Source organism: Brassica napus, chromosome C9 (genome assembly GCF_020379485.1).
Source record: "Brassica napus cultivar Da-Ae chromosome C9, Da-Ae, whole genome shotgun sequence".
NCBI classification, from domain to species: Eukaryota; Viridiplantae; Streptophyta; class Magnoliopsida; order Brassicales; family Brassicaceae; genus Brassica; species Brassica napus.
The window spans coordinates 26,924,394-26,942,182 of record NC_063452.1 but is presented as its reverse complement, the minus strand read 5'-3'; the positions used below and the strand labels follow the sequence as shown (position 1 = coordinate 26,942,182).

Sequence of the window (17,789 nt, the reverse complement as noted above, 5' to 3'; positions counted from 1 at the left end):
GAGGATGGTAATAGATTTTTTTTATATAAAAAGTTCATATAAACAATGAGAGGATGAACAATATAAGACCGTATGAACCAACCTTTTTTTCCTTCGTTTGTAGCCGCCAAAAGGTTAGGACCGGCTCTAGATGGAAGTGAGTTTTTATGGTTAAGGAAGATGAAGCTGCCGGAGACTACTGACGCGATTGTAGACAAGAGTATTGGGTGTCGGGTTGTGTGATTCGGACCAGCGAGCTCGTGGAATTCAGGAACTACCTAGAGAGTGGTCAAGACTCGAGAGTTTTACGTTAGAGTTTTTTTCGTGCACTGAGTTTTACGTTAGATTAGTGACTGCTCATCTTGGTTACTAGCTAGCACATGCACTAGCGTGAGCAAGAACGAATGTATGCAGTCTATTTAACAAAAAAATATGGTTGCTTATTATTTAATTTCTGCTTAATTGTGTGCCTCAAGTTTAGGAAAATAGAAACTTTCCGGAGATTTCCACAAAATACTTTGGAACATAATCTATTACAAAGTTCAGTTAAAAAATCCCGATTTCCACAAAATACTTTGGAACATAATCTATTACAAAGTTCAGTTAAAAAATACTTTGACGGGATGAGGTAGCCCGCTTGGTAAGGACCTTGGAGACCAATTGTCATGCTCACGGGTTCGACGCCAGGCGGAGGCGAACTGCCTATCCATGTCACCCACACGGATATGGGCATATGCTTTAGGGCTCATTTGAATACCCGGAGAGAAGGTCTATCTGTGGGCTGCACCTCCCCTTGAGGATTAGTCTGGGCCTCTTCGGGGGTCTGGGACACCCCCAGGTTAAACAAAAAAAAAAAAAAAGTTCAGTTAAAAAAAACACATACTCTGTTATAATGCTGAATACTCTAGCTATTACAATGCCGAGGCACCTATTGAACAAATAAAAGGGCACATAATCAAATATTAAAAGGATACAAATACAACTTCGATAAACAATCACGAAAGGCCTTCAAATACAAAGGTGTGAAGCGACCGTGAACCCATTGAAATTGGTAGGAAAAAGACTAAGGCCATGAACAACGAGAGAAAATACAGTACTACAAATTTTCCAATACCAAATGTTAAAAATTACATGCAATATAAAATATATATGTATCAACTTGTTACTTTATAAATGTAGTATCGCATTATTATTAGCGGTTTCTACAAGAATATTCTCCAAAAACTAATAACAAAAAAAAAAATGATAAAAGAAGAAAAATGATTATAATTAAGCCACATAGCTTCTTGGCAAATCTCCAAAATAACACTTTTCTAAGTTTATATCACAAAAATAGCACTCAAAAACTAAAATGACCAAAATAGCATTTTATTTTTTGAAAAATTTTAATTTTTTTATTTTTCAAAATTTGAAATCTTATCCCCAAAACCTCATTTCTCAACTCTAAACCCTAAACCCTAAACTCTAAACCCCAAACCCTAAACTCTAAACTCTAAACCCTAAACCCTAAATCATAAACCCCATCCTTTAACTCTAAACCCTAATTTTGTGACTTTTGATAAAACATTAAGTGTTATTTTTGTGACTTTTGACCTTGAATGCTAGTTTGAGAACAAAAACTTGATTTAATGTTATTTTTGTCTTTTTCTCTCTTCTAAATGATAAAATTATTTTTCAAAAATCAAAATGTTATATAGTAAATAGTTAATTATTTTCAAATAGTAATATAATAATTGAAAAAAAGAACTATGACTGACAATAGTAATGCTCTTTATGACATTTGTAAGCAACTAAAGTGTGTGATAAGAGATTCTCATTATGGTATGTGCTAAAAAATAAAATTAATGTGGTCATAGTCAGAGTTAAAGATAAAAATATATTTGGGTTACCCAAATCGAGTAAAAAAGAGTGGGTATAAAGATAACGGGCCCAAAACGGAATTTGCATGAACTATAGGTGCATAACTGTGAATAGAGAAAAAGCAAATCCTCTTCACTAAAAAAAAAAAAAAACTTCCGCTGTCGATCCCCCTTCCCCCGAAGGTTGGCGATTCGCGTTTTCCCATGGTGGTCACACAAACCCTAGCCTTCATGCCGCTCACTCTCCACTGTTGAAATCGTGATGCAATCGGAGAAAATCATCAACCCAAGCCTTCTTCTCGGCACCACCACCGGCCGCAAATCGATGTCCGTCGTTAAACCGCCGCCGCCGCCTTCGATACTCGACCGGTTCAAGGCTCTGCTTAATCAGCGCGAGGATGAGTTCGGTGGCGAGGATCCGAGTTCGGAAGAGGTTGTTCAGCTCTACGAGGTTGTTCTGGGCGAGCTCACTTTCAATTCCAAGCCTATCATCACCGATCTCACTATCATCGCCGATGAGCAGCGGGAGCACGGCGAAGGAATCGCTAATGCTATCTGCACTCGAATCCTCGAGGTCTGGGACTTTGTTTCCACCACTAAAGCCCTTCTTCTTTGTGCAAACATCTTGTGACTGTGGTTTCGTGTGTATGCAGGCACCAGTTGAGCAAAAGCTGCCATCTTTGTATCTTTTAGACAGTATTGTCAAGAACATTGGGAGGGACTATGCTCGTTACTTCTCGTCTCGTTTACCAGAGGTGAGTGAGCACAGTCTATATTATAATGAGATCCTTGCTTAAATGGTTTGTATTTGATTCATGTCTGCTATTTTAGGTCTTTTGTCTAGCGTACAGGCAAGCGCACCCGAGTTTACATCCTTCAATGCGCCACCTGTTTGGGACTTGGTCTGGTGTTTTCCCATCACCTGTATTACGCAAGATTGAGATGCAGTTGAAGCTTACTTCCGCAACGAACAGCCAATCTTCCTTAGGGGCTTCTGAGCCGACTCAACCAACAAGGGGCATACATGTTAACCCGAAATATCTTCGTAGGCTGGAACCCTCTGCCGCTGAGAGTGTAAGCTCTTTTCTCTTTGATCACTATGAACAGAGATGACGTTCTTCTATGGATTTCTTATAATATTCAGGAAGCCTGGTATAAGATTATTCTAGCCTCATAGTGGACCCATGTTCTGTATAGATAAGATTGCCTCCAGTAATAAAATTTTGCGTAATTGCCGTATTTTAAGAGTTAGATTTACTTTCTTCTAGTACTCAACTGGAGTAAAAAATGAGTGTTGTGGTCTCTCTCTTATTCATGATGAGTAGGTCACTGGGACTCCGGTGCATTTCTTTTAGTTAGACGCAATAGATAATGCATTGTTTTTCGTTGTGAACTTGTTTTCTTATAGGTTTTTTCTAAGATGATTTACAACTAACATTCATTTTTCTTGAACTGTGCCGGCTTGGTATGCAGAACTTGAGAGGAATAAGTTCCAGTGCAAAAGTGTATAGTCAAAACTCAGTCGGCGGGTATGATGATTTTGAAGATCAGTTAGATAGCCCATCTTCTCTGGCCGGACCCAGGTCTATTACAGCTGGAACTTTGACCCTCGCATCTTCTGCAATTGGAGGTAACAATCTTCATTCTTTCAGTCTCAAGACGTGTAAAACTTGTTATTGACTTTCAGTAGCCCTGCATCTTTCGACTTTTATGACTCTGCAGCAGATGGGTTTCCTAGGAGGTTTAGTGATGGAGTTAATTCTTCTAATCAAGCCTATAACTATGGAATGGGTCGGGCTACTGGCAGAGATGATGAACACATGGACTGGCGAAGAAAGGAAAACTTTGGCCAAGGAAATGACCATGAAAGACCCAGAGCGTTGATAGATGCATATGGAGTTGACACCAGCAAACACACATCCATCAGTAGACCAATCCGCAACGTGAATGGTATCCACAGTAAGATGGTTACACCATGGCAGAACACCGAGGAAGAAGAGTTTGATTGGGAAGATATGAGCCCTACACTAGAGCGTAGTAGGGCTGGTGAATTTTTGCGATCATCTGTTCCAGCATTAGGAAGTGTAAGGCCAAGACCTAGACTAGGAAACATACATGATTTTCAGTTAGATTCTGACATTAAGAACGGTATGAACTCTCGTTTTGGTCGAGGACCTGCGATGATATCAAGAGTTGGGCCTTCTGGTGCTGATGCTCTTCCTGATGGGACATGGCCCCATTTGGGTGTTAGAGGATCCAACTCTCTCCCTGTGCCTTCTGCTCACGTGCATCATTTGGCAAATCCTGGTAATGCGATGTTAAATCACTTGAATGGTAAGCCTTTATATAGGCCAGAAAACCAGGTCTCCCACATGACCCAACAGAGTCAAGTGCTAGGAAATTACTTACCGTCTTCATCTGCAATGGCACCAAGGGCAATGCAATCGCTGTTACCCCACGGTCATGGTTACCCTCCACTAGGGTCAACCATTAGACCATCTTTATCAGTCCATGGTGGGGAAGCCATGCATCCTCATTCTTCAGGGGTTTCCATCTCTCAGAATCCTTCGTTGGGAGCCTCTAATCAACCACCGGGCGGTGCATTCTCTGGTCTGATTGGCTCTCTCATGGCTCAAGGTTTGATCTCGTTGAACAATCAGCCTACTGGCCAGGTAAATTATTTAAAGCATGTCACACCCTCTAATACATGAGAGTCGGACTCTTTCTTCTAGCTTTATCTTAAATAATTGATTTTATATATACAGGGGGCTTCGGTGATGGAGTTTGATGCGGACATGCTCAAGATACGTAACGAGTCTGCAATAACTGCTCTATATGGGGATCTTCCCAGGCAATGCACAACATGTGGTCTACGCTTCAAGAGCCAAGAAGAGCACAGTAAGCACATGGATTGGCATGTAACCAAGAACAGAATGTCCAAGAACCATAAGCAGAAGCCTTCTCGGAAATGGTTTGTAAGTGGTAGCATGTGGCTTAGTGGCGCAGAGGCACTTGGAGCTGAAGCAGTGCCGGGGTTCTTACCTGTCGAGCCAACAACAGAAAAGAAGGATGACGAAGAGATGGCAGTTCCTGCAGATGAAGACCAAACTTCATGCGCATTATGTGGTGAGGCGTTTGAAGACTTCTATAGTGATGAGACGGAGGAATGGATGTACAAAGGTGCTGTGTACATGAATGCTCCTGACGGATCAACAACAGATGTGGACAAGTCTTTGTTAGGTCCTATTGTACATGCTAAGTGCAGGCCAGAGTCTAATGGGGTAAGCATTTCCTTGCATTCTCTCATTAGCTTCCTTTGGAATAAATGTCTAGTTATAAGTTAAATGGCAGTTGATCATATTATAGCTTTATCCAGTGGTAGCCTCGTGATTTCCCTAAGAATGGATATTTTTTTTCAGGGTGATATGGAAGAGGGTAGTCAAAGAAAAAGGATGCGGAGTTAGATCCCTTAGACCGGCTATTAGGTCTTTTTTCTTGACTACTTTTTAAGTTACATTCTTATTTCTTCATCATCTATATGCACTTAGCCACACACAATACCGCTGATGGAGAGAGTTTTCTTTCTCCTGAAACTGTACCATTGAAAAGGATAAAAAGAGAGAGGTTTACCCCCCACAGATCTCTTATCGTTCTTTACCCCTCTTAAATTCTGTTGTGGCTTAGGACATGGATATCTCTGCTACACCTATAACCTGGGGTGCTTGTAGTAAAATCATATGGCCCAACGTGGTAGTTCCCCATGTATATGTATCATAATGTGTCTCTTTCTTTCTTGTTTTTCGGATTGTCTTTCTTTTCCATCTTGAGATACTGCAGCGGAGGCTTTGGGAAGACCAATGTTTAATTGAGCATATTTTCTGTGATGATATAAATCTCGTAGATGTTGTTGCTAAGAGAACCAGTTTCAGCTGTTTATTTTCTTCTTCTTTAGAGCTTTTCCTGTCTGAACTATAATACTCTTTATGTTAGCTAAGAATGTTAGTTAACAGAACTCTCTTTTAAGGGTGTTTATTCTCATGACTTGGTCTATAATGAAACAAATTTGACATATTTGTAACATTTTCAACTTAGAAGTATCGGTTTTAGTTTTCGGTTAGGGCAACGGAAAGAGAGAGAGAGAGAGAGAGTTTAATGTAGTACTAATAACCAAGATTTCATCCATACATAGTAGTTCCACAACAAAACAAGGAAGAACAACACATACACTTGGTGGGAGAAACTCAAAAGTGTTCATAGAGTGTCACTAACGCAAAATGCTTAAATAGACAAACATAAAACGTGGGTTTCCATCAGAAGTCAATACCCGAACCCCTCTACCCCTTTCTTTCACATCTTTCTGAGATAAAGATTAAACGCAAAAAGGTGCGTTCTTGACTTCCTTTGGATTTTCAAAACGCACAAAACTAGAAACCGTGACCGCTACTTTCCCTCGTCCGGCCTCTTATTCTTACTTCTGCATACAAAAAGAATATAAACCGGTTCAGCAAAACATATAATCTTGTTTCTTGCTACACGAGAATACGACCACCCATCTTCATTGTTTCAAAAGCTAGGTTTACATCTTAAAAATTGATTTTCTCTTTAGAAAGCATGTAGACAAAAACGTCAAACGCACAGTGTGTTTTCATTCAAGAGGCCACAGAAAATCAAAACCACAACAAGAAACCTATAACTTAAATCATACCTGGAAAAATTACGGTGCTCCTCCACCTACGTCACAAGCAAGAGCGGCTTTGATCCTCTCCACAGTACATTTGATGAGACTATTAACCGTAGCCACCGAGCCAAGAGAGAGCTTAGCTGTGGGAACAGAGTCGACAAGTATCTGAAACGCAACGGTTAAAAGTGAACCACAGCTTCCCGAAGCACTAGAAGAAGAAACCACTTCCTGATCATTCCCATCTCCTCCTCCTCCTCCGACAGAACCATCCGGTAATATAGCAAAACCAGACGGCAACAACGCCACGTAATCAGGATCTCCTCCGCTTAGGACAACGTTCATCGCCACTATATCCACCGGCGCATAAATCACGTACGATCCAGACGCATCAGTGCAGCTCTCTTGTAGTATCAGCATGTTGCTCTGGCTCGAGTTCCCGCTCTGTTACAAAGAAACGAAACGAACAACTTTGGATCACTAATATGGAGAAAGCAAACACAGAAATAACTCGAACAAGGAGAAGGAATATTACATTGACTCGGAGTAAGGAGACACAGTTTCCAGGTTCACGACCGTTTGCTATATGAGCCATTTCTTGAACCATTCCTCCATTGGACAGAATATCCCACTGCATGAATAAATTTCAGAAAACACAAATTAATAACAAAGGATTCTTTTATATCATAGCAATACTTACAAAAACAAAACAAAGTTTATCAATTAAATATGTGATTTAGTAAATTGTCCAAAACAAAGTTGTTTTTTTTTTCTCTAAAGAACTTATATTAAAAATGAAGAGAAGGTTTCATTTGAGAACCTACTAAATACTTATGAATTTTATGAAAACTTTTATTATCTTTTAATATTAAAATTAAATTATATAACTAACTGTTTTAATTATTACTAGAGCTTGATCCGCGCACCCGCGCGGGTATTCATTTTTGCTTAGCAAAACAAAATATTTTTCTTATATAAATGGTAATATACATTTTTAAAATTCATATATATTAAATAATTATTTATTTCTAAACAGAATCATTTTATAATTTATAATGAATAATTTTATTTTATTTTTTGATCCGTCAACTGTTACAACCATATTCTTAAAATATAACCCGTGTGTTCGAGTAAATGTATTTTTTATGGATCAAAATTTTAATGTAAAATAAAATGGTTATCTATTTTTATATTTTATTTATACGATTAAATAATTCAATATATTATTTACAATTTTGTGGTTTATATTATGTATTTTTATAACACTTTTATGTTTTTTAGACATAGTTAATATACCAAAATAAAAAATAACCACCTCGTAATAATAAAATCTTGTTATATTTTTGACTTTGATTAAGTATAATTTATTGTTTAGCTAGATTATAGAAAATATTTTTTAAATAAGTAAACATAATTTGTTATACTTTATTTTAGGAAAATGCTTAATTAAACTATAAAAGATAAGAATACTAAAAGGTAGGTAAATTTATTACTTCAGTGACATATGATTTCAATAATTTGAAAAATTAAGGGTTAAATTATATTTGTACTTCTATTTTAATAATATAGATATTAAATTGTTTATGAAATTTTAAGAGATGCTCTTATAAATTTGTAAACCAGGTTTAAAATTAAACTCGGATAACCAGTTTTAGTAGTTATGTCGGTTTTAACTTAAAACAGTAAGTTTTGATGTAAACCGGACACAGGAAGAACAATTCCAAGTCGGACCGGGGGGTTCGGTTTGTTTTTCTAAAACATTGGCCACATTCATAAAATCTACACCTAAACCAAAACCCAAACATTTTACCTCGCTTCTTGAATTTTCGTCGCGGAGGAAATCGAAAACCCTTTTCGGAGCAACCGGAATCCAGAACGACGTCGCAGCGCTAAGAACAATACCCGGAGGTCTCCCCGGATCATCCATACTCTTTCGGGTCATCACCCGAACATCATCGGATCCCGTCGACGACATTGTTGTCCACGCGTGTGCAGTCGACGCGCCAACACCGGTGCAGAAACTCATCACCATCCTCTCAGCCAGCTTCAACATGCTCTTCCTCCCTTCTGGACTCGTAATAACTGCATAATTACCACAAAGTTGAAGGACCTAATGAGTAAGCTTAAAAGAAATTTCAATTCAGCCCCCCAACATTTTCAATATTATCAAAAGAAACACGTACCCGAAAGATCACTCGCCGGAATGTTGCTGGCCATCGAACTCGCGAGCCGCTCGCACTGGCGTTCGAGTGTAGACACCCAACGTTTGGCTCCGAAAGCTAAACCGGAATGAACCAACGGTTTATACATTGTGTGAACCGATCTATCATCCACCTCCATATGCTCTATCCATGTGACCTTTAAAACACACACAAAATATAAATATTAAAATCTTCACCTTAAACTTCAGAAACAGTCAAATTAGCCCATTATATCTTCTGAATTACCTTAGAATAACCATTAGGCAGCTCTTGAATCAGACAACCTGAAGGCCTTCTTCTTGTTCTTGAGATTAGGTTCGGCCTAAGGCTGTCCAAAGAGACATCAACCACAGCCCAAGAACCGTCGCTATGCTGTTTACAGTATCTCACAAAGTAGTTCTCACGTGTCGGGACTAGCGGCGACGGAACTTGAAACTCAGCTGTCATCTTTGCAACACAAACCAAACAACAAAAAAAGGTTTAAAAACCGATTACTACAATGTTCGGTTTAGTTTCTTGAGAAGCAATTAATCAACTAGGTTTACATACCACTTGCAATGCACCATTGTAGTTCCCAGCAACTCCAGTCGACAGAACTTCAAGTGTCAAGGCTCTTGACACGATCCCAGAGAACACACAAGACCATTGATTCTTTATTCACATGTCAGAAAAAACAAGACAAAAGCAAAATATTAGTTTGCTAGGGTTTAAAAGTTAGTCGATAAAACTTGGAGATCAAGAAACAATTTAGTTTAATTACCACATCCATGAGAATCTCAACGAGGTTGATGTGATTCATTATAACAACAGCTGATTCTCTTGACGCTTCTGTTCTCAACCCTAATGGCTTTGGTCCGATTCCTCTTGGAAACGTTCTGAAATCCTCTTCTTCGTTCGGAAGGTCCATCGAGTTACCGGTCGAAACCCATAATGGATCCCCAGCTTGAGCCATTCTCACGAGTTCTTCCATAGCTGCAACCGCTAGCTCGACGATCATAGGCTTGTCTGTATCAGAAGGGATTGAAACCGACCTCAGAATGTCACCTGTTCCATACATGTCCCCTACAAAACCTGTCGTCTGGTTCCCGAAGTTCCCAACTTCAAGTTCCAGAGAACGAGAAGGCGCGTGGATCTCTAGTGGAGCGAATGAAGATCCTACTGGCTTCCCAACGTACTTTGCAGCAATGGCAGAGATCCTATCAATCTGTAGGTTCAAGTGTTGATAGAATCAGGTTGGTCTAATTCAACTTAAGTCACATATATGATAAGATTATGTGTATAGATTATATTACCTCTTCGCGGAGGCGAACATTTTCGATCCTGAGATGCTGTTCATCGAAGGACATTTCTCCGATAGCAGCTGGACCGCCACAGTTAGGGCATGTAGCGTTGCTTAGAGCCTCCTTGTATCTGTTGTTCTCTGCTCTGAGCTTGTCATTGTCTGACTTAAGAATCTGGTTCTCATGCCTCTCATGTTGTGCCTATAGATATAGCACACACACACACACACGAAATGAGATTAATATAATTTATTTCAATCTATTATAATTATGATATTAATTATTTTACTATATAAGAATTGATTTTTAATTTAATAAGAATTTAATGAAGAGGATGTTATTTGTTACATAAATATATACCTTCATTTGTGTGCGTTTGTTTTGGAACCAAAACTTTACTTGAAGAGGCTCTAAGCAGAGATCGCGGCTCAACTCTTTACGTTGCTTATCATCTGGATGAGGACATTCTTTAAAGAACCTGTAAAGCCAATATAAATTTTAATATAAATATGAAACTTTTTTAAAATGTGTCGTATCTATTGTTATGTGAGCTAGAGCTTAAGTGTTGTTTGTTACGATTCTAGCTCTTGGATTTGGCGCTGCGTGTGGCGATGGTAACGCTTCTTTTTGTTGGGACGTTGGTTAGGATCTTGAAGCTCTTCACCAGAAGGATTCTCGGTGGTGACCTCGGTGCCTGACTTGGTCTCGAACTCATCTTCTCGGCTGCCGGTGATTCCCAAGTCGTTATCGGAGGTACTCTTTGTGGTCATGTCGAACATGTGGTGACTCTCAAACATGCTTGGATGATACATTGTGATGATGATTGATTCTGGTCAATCAGTCAGATACTAATCAGGAAATGTTTTTTTAGGTTGTGAACTTTGGTTTCCTTCAAATCATCAAGGATGTGATCATAGTCGTTTCATGAGGTGATTTTCTACGCCAAAAAATCAAAATCAAGATAGTTAAATGTTGTGTTTGAAATTGTCACATATATCTAAATGAAATGAAGAAGAAGAAGATCATTATGGAAATGGAAGCAAATAGTGATGTTAAGGGAAAGTAATTTCGAGGTGTTATGAAACTATTGTTAGCTTATTAAATAATTTTCACAAGTTACCGTTAATTAAACACTATCGGGTTTCTCCGTTTTGGTTATATGTACATACACAGTTTCTAGGTAAAAACATTTAAAATTTAAGAAGTCTTACTTATTACTCTAAGATGTCAATAGCAGAATCCAGCCAAATAAAATGAAAAATTTGGACTATAACATATGTAAATCCAAAAAGTATTTTTTAACAAAAAGAAGGGAGGATCCGAAGATGAAAGAACCACAACCGCATACAAGATACACATGTGTTAGTATATGAAAACGCACGTATGTTTTACAAATAAAATCCCTTACTTTATAACAAAACGTATTAGGTAGCTATAATCTTGATAATCATCTGATTTGTTAGTTTTAGAAGAAAAAAAATGCGATGTAAATAGGAGGAAACATCTGGACTCAAAATGATACTAATAAAAAGAATTTTTTATATATAGAGGAAAATATCATTGTTCTTGGGTTGATAGTACATGTAAATACATCTATAAAATGCACAGAGTGACATATATGTGAGTGTATCTGTCTCCAAGTGTGTGTGCATATAAACAACAACAAGAAAATCACTCCTTGAAAGTCAGAAAACTTCTCAAAACATCAGATCTGGTGGACAGATCTGACGGTGAAGGAAGAAGAGAGAGAAAGAGGGAGAGTTACAATCTTTAAAGAAACCCTAATTTGGGGGCAAGGTCAAAAATAAAAACAAGAACACTTGTATAACTTAAATACTTACTCATCAATTCGATCTGAAGCTCTTAAGTTCTTTGGAAAGTTCTTAAAAGTCTAAAGACAGATCTCTTTGTAGTTGTTTTTCTTATTTTTTCTTTGGTTGGTTGAAGTTTTAGGTTCGAGTTTAATGATATTTCTCTCTCTTTTATCGACTTAAAAGCTAGGAAGAGAGGAGAGAGATAGAAAGCGGTTCACAAGTTTCCAATTTCTCAATTGAAATTATTAAAGAAATAAATTGACCTTGGTCTTTGTGCACTAAAATGAACCGCTTTCAGTAAAAGAATACTAAAAACTAATGAAAAGGCTAAATTTAAACAATTAAAAAATGAAGAGAGATACATACATATATAGGGTTAAATTAAAACAGTATATAGTCTATAGGGTTAATTAAAGCGTTGACAATAAGTCAATGGACTTTTTTGGTGATGCAACCACCAAGAAGATTTTGTCAAAGCCCTTTTGAACTTCTAACTCCAAGAAAGTTTATAGTAACGCTTTCTTAATTCTTAATGAGATCATAAGTCTTCGCAAAAAGACACTAACGCATTAAATTAGACTAAATAGACTTAATCTAAAAAATAGACACATGAATATAGTTATCAAGATCTTGACAAACCAAAAAACAGAAAAAAAGAAAAGAAATGGAAGATCTAAAGACTTCTCTTCTCAAACAACATGCAATACATATATATGGATCCGATCTAGATAAACACACAAATGTATATGCATACTTACATGCGTGTACATATATATATATATATATATATATAGAGAGAGAGAGAGAGAGAGAGATCTTACTTAGTCTTGTTTTGAAAGATCTTTCTTCTGGAGACTGAATGAAACCCTAATTTACAATGATCTTTGGTTTGTACCAATTTTCTTGTGGGTGACAAAAGATCGGGGATAATGACAAAGAGTAAAAGGGTTGCTTGCTAGGGATCTGGTTAACCGATGGGATACCGGAAATTTAAACCGAGGAAGGACTAGCTAGGTACAATGGAAACTTGTTGAAGGAGAAAGAGAAGAAGAAGACAAGAGAGGAAGAAAGGGAACAGATGGATTTGCAAGAAGAAAAAAGAGTTATTGCTGAGCGCATAGAGAGGGTGCAATGCATTTATGATTATCTAAAGCTCCATTAATGCTTTACTGAGAGAAACTTACTCTTACTTGTGTGTATATATATATGTATACATGGGGGAGTTTCAGTTTTTACAAGAAAAAAATAATTTTCAGAATTTACTGTTTTTCTTTCACCTCCTGGTTTCTCAGTTCTGAAAGCTCTATAGGTTAGACAAACATAATCTTTGAAAAACTAACTATTTTTGTTATGTATAAATGGGTTTCTTTAGCGTCCTCCATATTAATGTGTATATGTATATCTGTTACCATCCCATTTTCTAACCTCTATAACAAGTACCAAACAACGCATCACTTAGTTTATTAAGAGTTATTATTTTGTCATTACCTGATTTTTATGTTCTCAAAATTTAGACTGTGTTGTTTATAGATTAATTAAGTACTCTAATATACTAGTACATAGTATATGTGTGTGTACGCATAAATACATAAATGATTGGTACTTCAAACGCTAATTTAACAGCTAATTAAGTTTTCATACTATTGTTTTTTAGTAATGTTACCATATCCCTTGTATGCAAGAAATGTTCTGGACGATGACATATCAATGCACTAGAGATTCTTTCATTAAAATACTTTGTTGGTATCTAGGTCTGCAAAAAGTATTTTTAATTTTTCTTAACATATTACAAAAAAATAGTATTTTTAATTTTCCTACTGATCGTCAAGTTGAATGTCGTAGTTCTCCAGATAATATCTACAACGTTAAACATCTCAGAGTTTTTAAGAGCTTGAGTTGAAAATTTTGTTATGCCAAATAAGTCGAAGTATTTTCCCATAATCTTGAATGTTAGTGAAGGTATACGAATTTCGATTGCTAGGTATTTCATATAATAAACCACAATAAGGAGTGAGGGTAAATGTTCTTGTAATTAAAGACAAAAAATTAATAAATATATTCCGGAATGTTAAACATATATAAATACTTTATTTAAATTATGATTATATGTTTTGGAAGAATTTCTGCATTAGTAGCTATTGAATACTTTGTTTGTAATATATATATATATATATTCTTACTTATGTGTTACAAAAAAAACTTACTTATATAGCTGAGCTATTAAAACTATGAAATCATTCTATATTCGAGAGTTGCTTTGTATATTGAAGGCAGCAAAATAAAGGTTAGCGAACGTGTGTTGTCTGGTAGTAGAATACTTAAGTTAATCGGATCGGCCGTCCTACCGGCGGGATATACTTTACTTGTGATCTAAATTATTATTTTTTATATAATTTTGTGGTTTTTGTTTTAGGATTTCATTTGCAAGAAATATGTATGATAATGATTTTTTGTCTTCTAGAAAGTTTTAGATCAGCAGAGATTATATGTAATATGATATTTTTTCTTGTTTACAATACCTGTTTATGTTGTCCAAAAAAATTATAATAGTTGTTTCTATGTTATAAAGTTGTGGTATTAATATACCGTGAGCACTTTAAATGGTCTTCAGGTTGTTTCATTTTACAAAAAATTGAGTCTATATTAAAGTGTACTAATGGAGATTATATTGCTTTCTATAATTTTAATATAAGTTTTGGTTTCGTATGAATTTAAATATACCTTAAAGATACAATGAACCGGTTACACAAATATATTATGGTAGGTAAATAAAAATTTTGTTTTGTTTTATTTATTATGAACGAACTAAAATTATTTGTACTAATATTATTTAATTTTCATTACTAAAAAATTATATTCAAGAAAGCAAGATACACGAATAAAAGTTAATTAAACGTTAGATATGATCAAAATAGTATTTTATCTTGTTCATTCAATTTTTATGTAAAATTAATTTACTCCCTCCCTTTCATAATAAATGATGTTATTCCTTAGTGCATAAAGATTAATAAATTTACTTTTCTCTAAAAAGTGGTTTGAAAAATATAATTTAAAAATCATCCAACCAATTACAGAAATGACTACAACATCTAATTGGTTACACAGTTTTCAATAAAGTTAAAAATAATATAAAAATATCAAAACATCATCTATTTTGAAACAACAAAAATCTTCTAAAACATCATCCATTATGAAACGGAAAGAGTAATTTACAACTGATTTTTTTTTAAAAAATGAGCTTTAAAATAATTGAACTATCGTCTCCAATCTTAAAAACAAACATATATATATATATATATATATTTTGGTTTATTGAATAAATAGATTTATCAATCTAACTATATTTACAGTTTTGGAATCGACAATATATATATAATTTTTTTGTTTTAATTTGATCAAACGGAAACGTGTAATGAAAAAAAAGATTCTGGACAAAATGGTTGTGTTTTAGCATAAAACTATTTCTTTTTATTAATCATCTTTAATTTTATATATATATCAAACAAATGGTGGAGAAGAGTTGTCAGCACTATCTCTTTAATTTCATATCTTTCTTTTCCTTTTTTTCTCAATCTTTCTCTCTTTTATTTTTTAGATCTATTTTCTTGCGCAAAAGAACCACTGTGAAACTCTTGGTTCCACCGCAACTACTGTGAATCCTTGCACCACCACTGTCTACACATCTTTCATCGCCACTGCCGCAACTCCTTCATGGCCTCTGCCCCAACTCCATGCACCGCCACTGCCGCAACTCCTTCACCCCTTCTACCACAACTTCTTCACCGCCGCTGCCGCAACTCCTTGCACCGCCATGCCTCTTTCTTTGCATCCAGCCACCGCAACTTCTTGCACAACCACCGCTACAAATCTGTTTACCACTACTTCCATTCCGCTCATTTCTCATCCGCTATCACCACGGTTGCATCATACACCACCAATTTTATCAAATTTATTGCCAACAGCAGATCCGTTCTTTCCTTTTGATTTTCTGGTTATTGAATTTTTACATTTATTATGCAATGAAATATATGAAGATTTTAAATATTTGTTATAATTTAATTAAAATAATTGTTTTTTTGTATAAATTTTTTCAGCTGCCGGAAATTATTCGGAGGTGGATTACTCAAAAAGTCATCGGTACATTCAGATGCTTTTCCGATGAAAATTTCTGACAATATATGTTATCGTAACTTACCGAGAATTTTTCAACAAATGGTGATTTTCTGGACTCAAACTCCGATGAAATTAGGATTGTCGAAAAATGATAGGAAACACTGTTTCCCGATAAATGTATGTTTAATATGGTTGTCGGATATCACTTTTTTTTCTTGTAGTGAATGAGATTTATTAAGCAAAATAGAAAACCTAATTCTAGTCGAAATCCACAAATATTGCTTACCAAATTAAATGAAACGATGTGTTTTAAATACCAGGATACGTGGTGGCTCTAGAATGCACAAATTAGTGAGCTGAAATCCTAGATGGACACCATTGGAAGAGAAGCAATCCCAACTTTATATAACTAGATATACAGTGGCGGAGCATTTATATACTTATATTACAATGAGTATGTAGGTCGCTTAAATGATATATTTAATTTGTTTGAAGGTTTGAGAAGCATTTATTTATTATTTTATTTACTTTTGCAATAGAAGCTCAAACCATACATTTATTCGCATACATTTATTTTAAAAACATACATTTATTTTATTTTAACAGACAACCTATAATGACTATGAATCTCAATCTTTTTTGTAACTTGGCAATGAAGCTAGTCTCTCCCTTTTTTTGGCAACATGAAGCTGAATCTTTATCATTACTGTCTTTGATGTGGTGGTTCAATTGAGACTATGATCATCTTTTGTTCTTTCCTAAGACTATCACTTCCTACATGATTGATAGCTATTCCACATAAAAAAAAATTCTAGGTTGCTTGTTGTGCTCTTGAAAATTACTCTAGAAGTTTGGAAAGGGTTTAGATGCTTAGCTTAACTGCCCTTGAGCAACGTGGAGATTCTAGAAATGGAAGAGCGGCTCACGTTTCACCCTCAGGATATTGTATGCAAGGCTATAGAATATGTTGATGGTGCTTTGAAAGCTCATCAATGGTGAACGGTGTTGGGAATGGAAGGAGAGTTGTGTAGCTGGTATGGTTGGCAAGCTTTTGCAGCGGCTAAAAGAGCAGTGAAAAACACTTACCTTTTTATTTTACTGTTGTCATCTTGAAATCACTTAAGCTATAATGGGCAATTTTGTAACGTTTGGGATATATAGATGTGATTTTGGAAAGTGAGCTTCTGAAAATGTCATCACCAATGTGGATAATAAAAGTATTTTAGAATGATAACAGTTAAAATGAAATACTCCATCCGTTTTTGGTATATATAAATACTATTTTTTAAAAAATTGTCTCATAAAAATATATATATATATATATATATATATATTATGTTTTCATTTATTTTTATGTAATAATAATAAATTGTAATTTAAAAAAATTAATTTACTATAAAACTAATAATCGTAAAAATAAATCATTTATGATAAAAGTTTAATATGTTTTTAATGTACAAAAACATAAAATATATTAATATGGAAGGGCGTATGTGATAGACTCAAGAAGGTTTATTACCGTAAGAAAAGAGGAAAGGAAAGAGTGGGAAAACTAGAACCGGAGGAAGAGTGTTGAGCCTTTGCAGTTACAGAAGAGAAGTATAAATAGAGTAGTAATTGGATAAGTGTGGTTCATGCTTTGTTGTAGTTTGTTATAGACGTCATGAGTCTGTACATCCCGATCGATATGAGATTGGTGATTTAGAGTGCAGCTCGTCATGAGAGTGTAACTCGAGATCGACTACAAAGTTATAAACACTTGTACTTCGTTATTCGATACAGAGTTTGTTACATTACGAGAGAATAGACCTATAGTCTATCATTGGTGCGGCGAAACTTGATCGGAACCACCGCGAATCGAAGCA

At 35.6% G+C, this 17,789-nt stretch overlaps 2 protein-coding genes across 5 annotated transcripts; one reads left to right on the top strand and one right to left on the bottom strand.

The window, feature by feature from the left end:
* The first annotated feature begins 1,931 nt into the window (after positions 1-1,931).
* Positions 1,932-5,722, top strand: LOC106415234 (polyadenylation and cleavage factor homolog 4). 2 transcript variants are annotated; one of them, XM_013855882.3, is made up of 7 exons: positions 1,932-2,412; positions 2,492-2,593; positions 2,670-2,912; positions 3,312-3,468; positions 3,564-4,510; positions 4,604-5,119; positions 5,258-5,722. In XM_013855882.3, the coding sequence occupies exons 1-7, from the start codon at positions 2,101-2,103 to the stop codon at positions 5,300-5,302; spliced, it is 2,322 nt and encodes a 773-aa protein (XP_013711336.1). In that variant the 5' UTR covers positions 1,932-2,100; the 3' UTR covers positions 5,303-5,722. The 2 variants fall into 2 exon arrangements, with proteins under 2 accessions (XP_013711336.1, XP_013711335.1); XM_013855881.3 differs by having other exon boundaries at positions 1,959-2,412; positions 3,561-4,510.
* A 258-nt stretch (positions 5,723-5,980) lies between these two features.
* Positions 5,981-12,921, bottom strand: LOC106415376 (homeobox-leucine zipper protein PROTODERMAL FACTOR 2). Of its 3 annotated transcripts, none has more exons than XM_022706446.2 (12): positions 12,633-12,921; positions 10,574-10,934; positions 10,358-10,475; positions 10,010-10,198; positions 9,478-9,921; positions 9,267-9,368; positions 8,964-9,164; positions 8,700-8,874; positions 8,327-8,598; positions 7,052-7,147; positions 6,544-6,960; positions 5,981-6,312 (listed from the first exon to the last, which is right to left on the bottom strand). In XM_022706446.2, exons 2-11 carry the CDS (start codon positions 10,807-10,809, stop codon positions 6,553-6,555), a joined length of 2,241 nt encoding a protein of 746 aa, XP_022562167.1. In that variant the 5' UTR covers positions 10,810-10,934; positions 12,633-12,921; the 3' UTR covers positions 5,981-6,312; positions 6,544-6,552. The 3 variants fall into 3 exon arrangements, with proteins under 3 accessions (XP_022562167.1, XP_048624245.1, XP_013711517.1); XM_048768288.1 differs by lacking the exon at positions 12,633-12,921 and adding an exon at positions 11,839-12,096; XM_013856063.3 differs by lacking the exon at positions 12,633-12,921 and adding an exon at positions 11,839-12,096 and having other exon boundaries at positions 5,981-6,309.
* Positions 12,922-17,789: the final 4,868 nt, after the last annotated feature.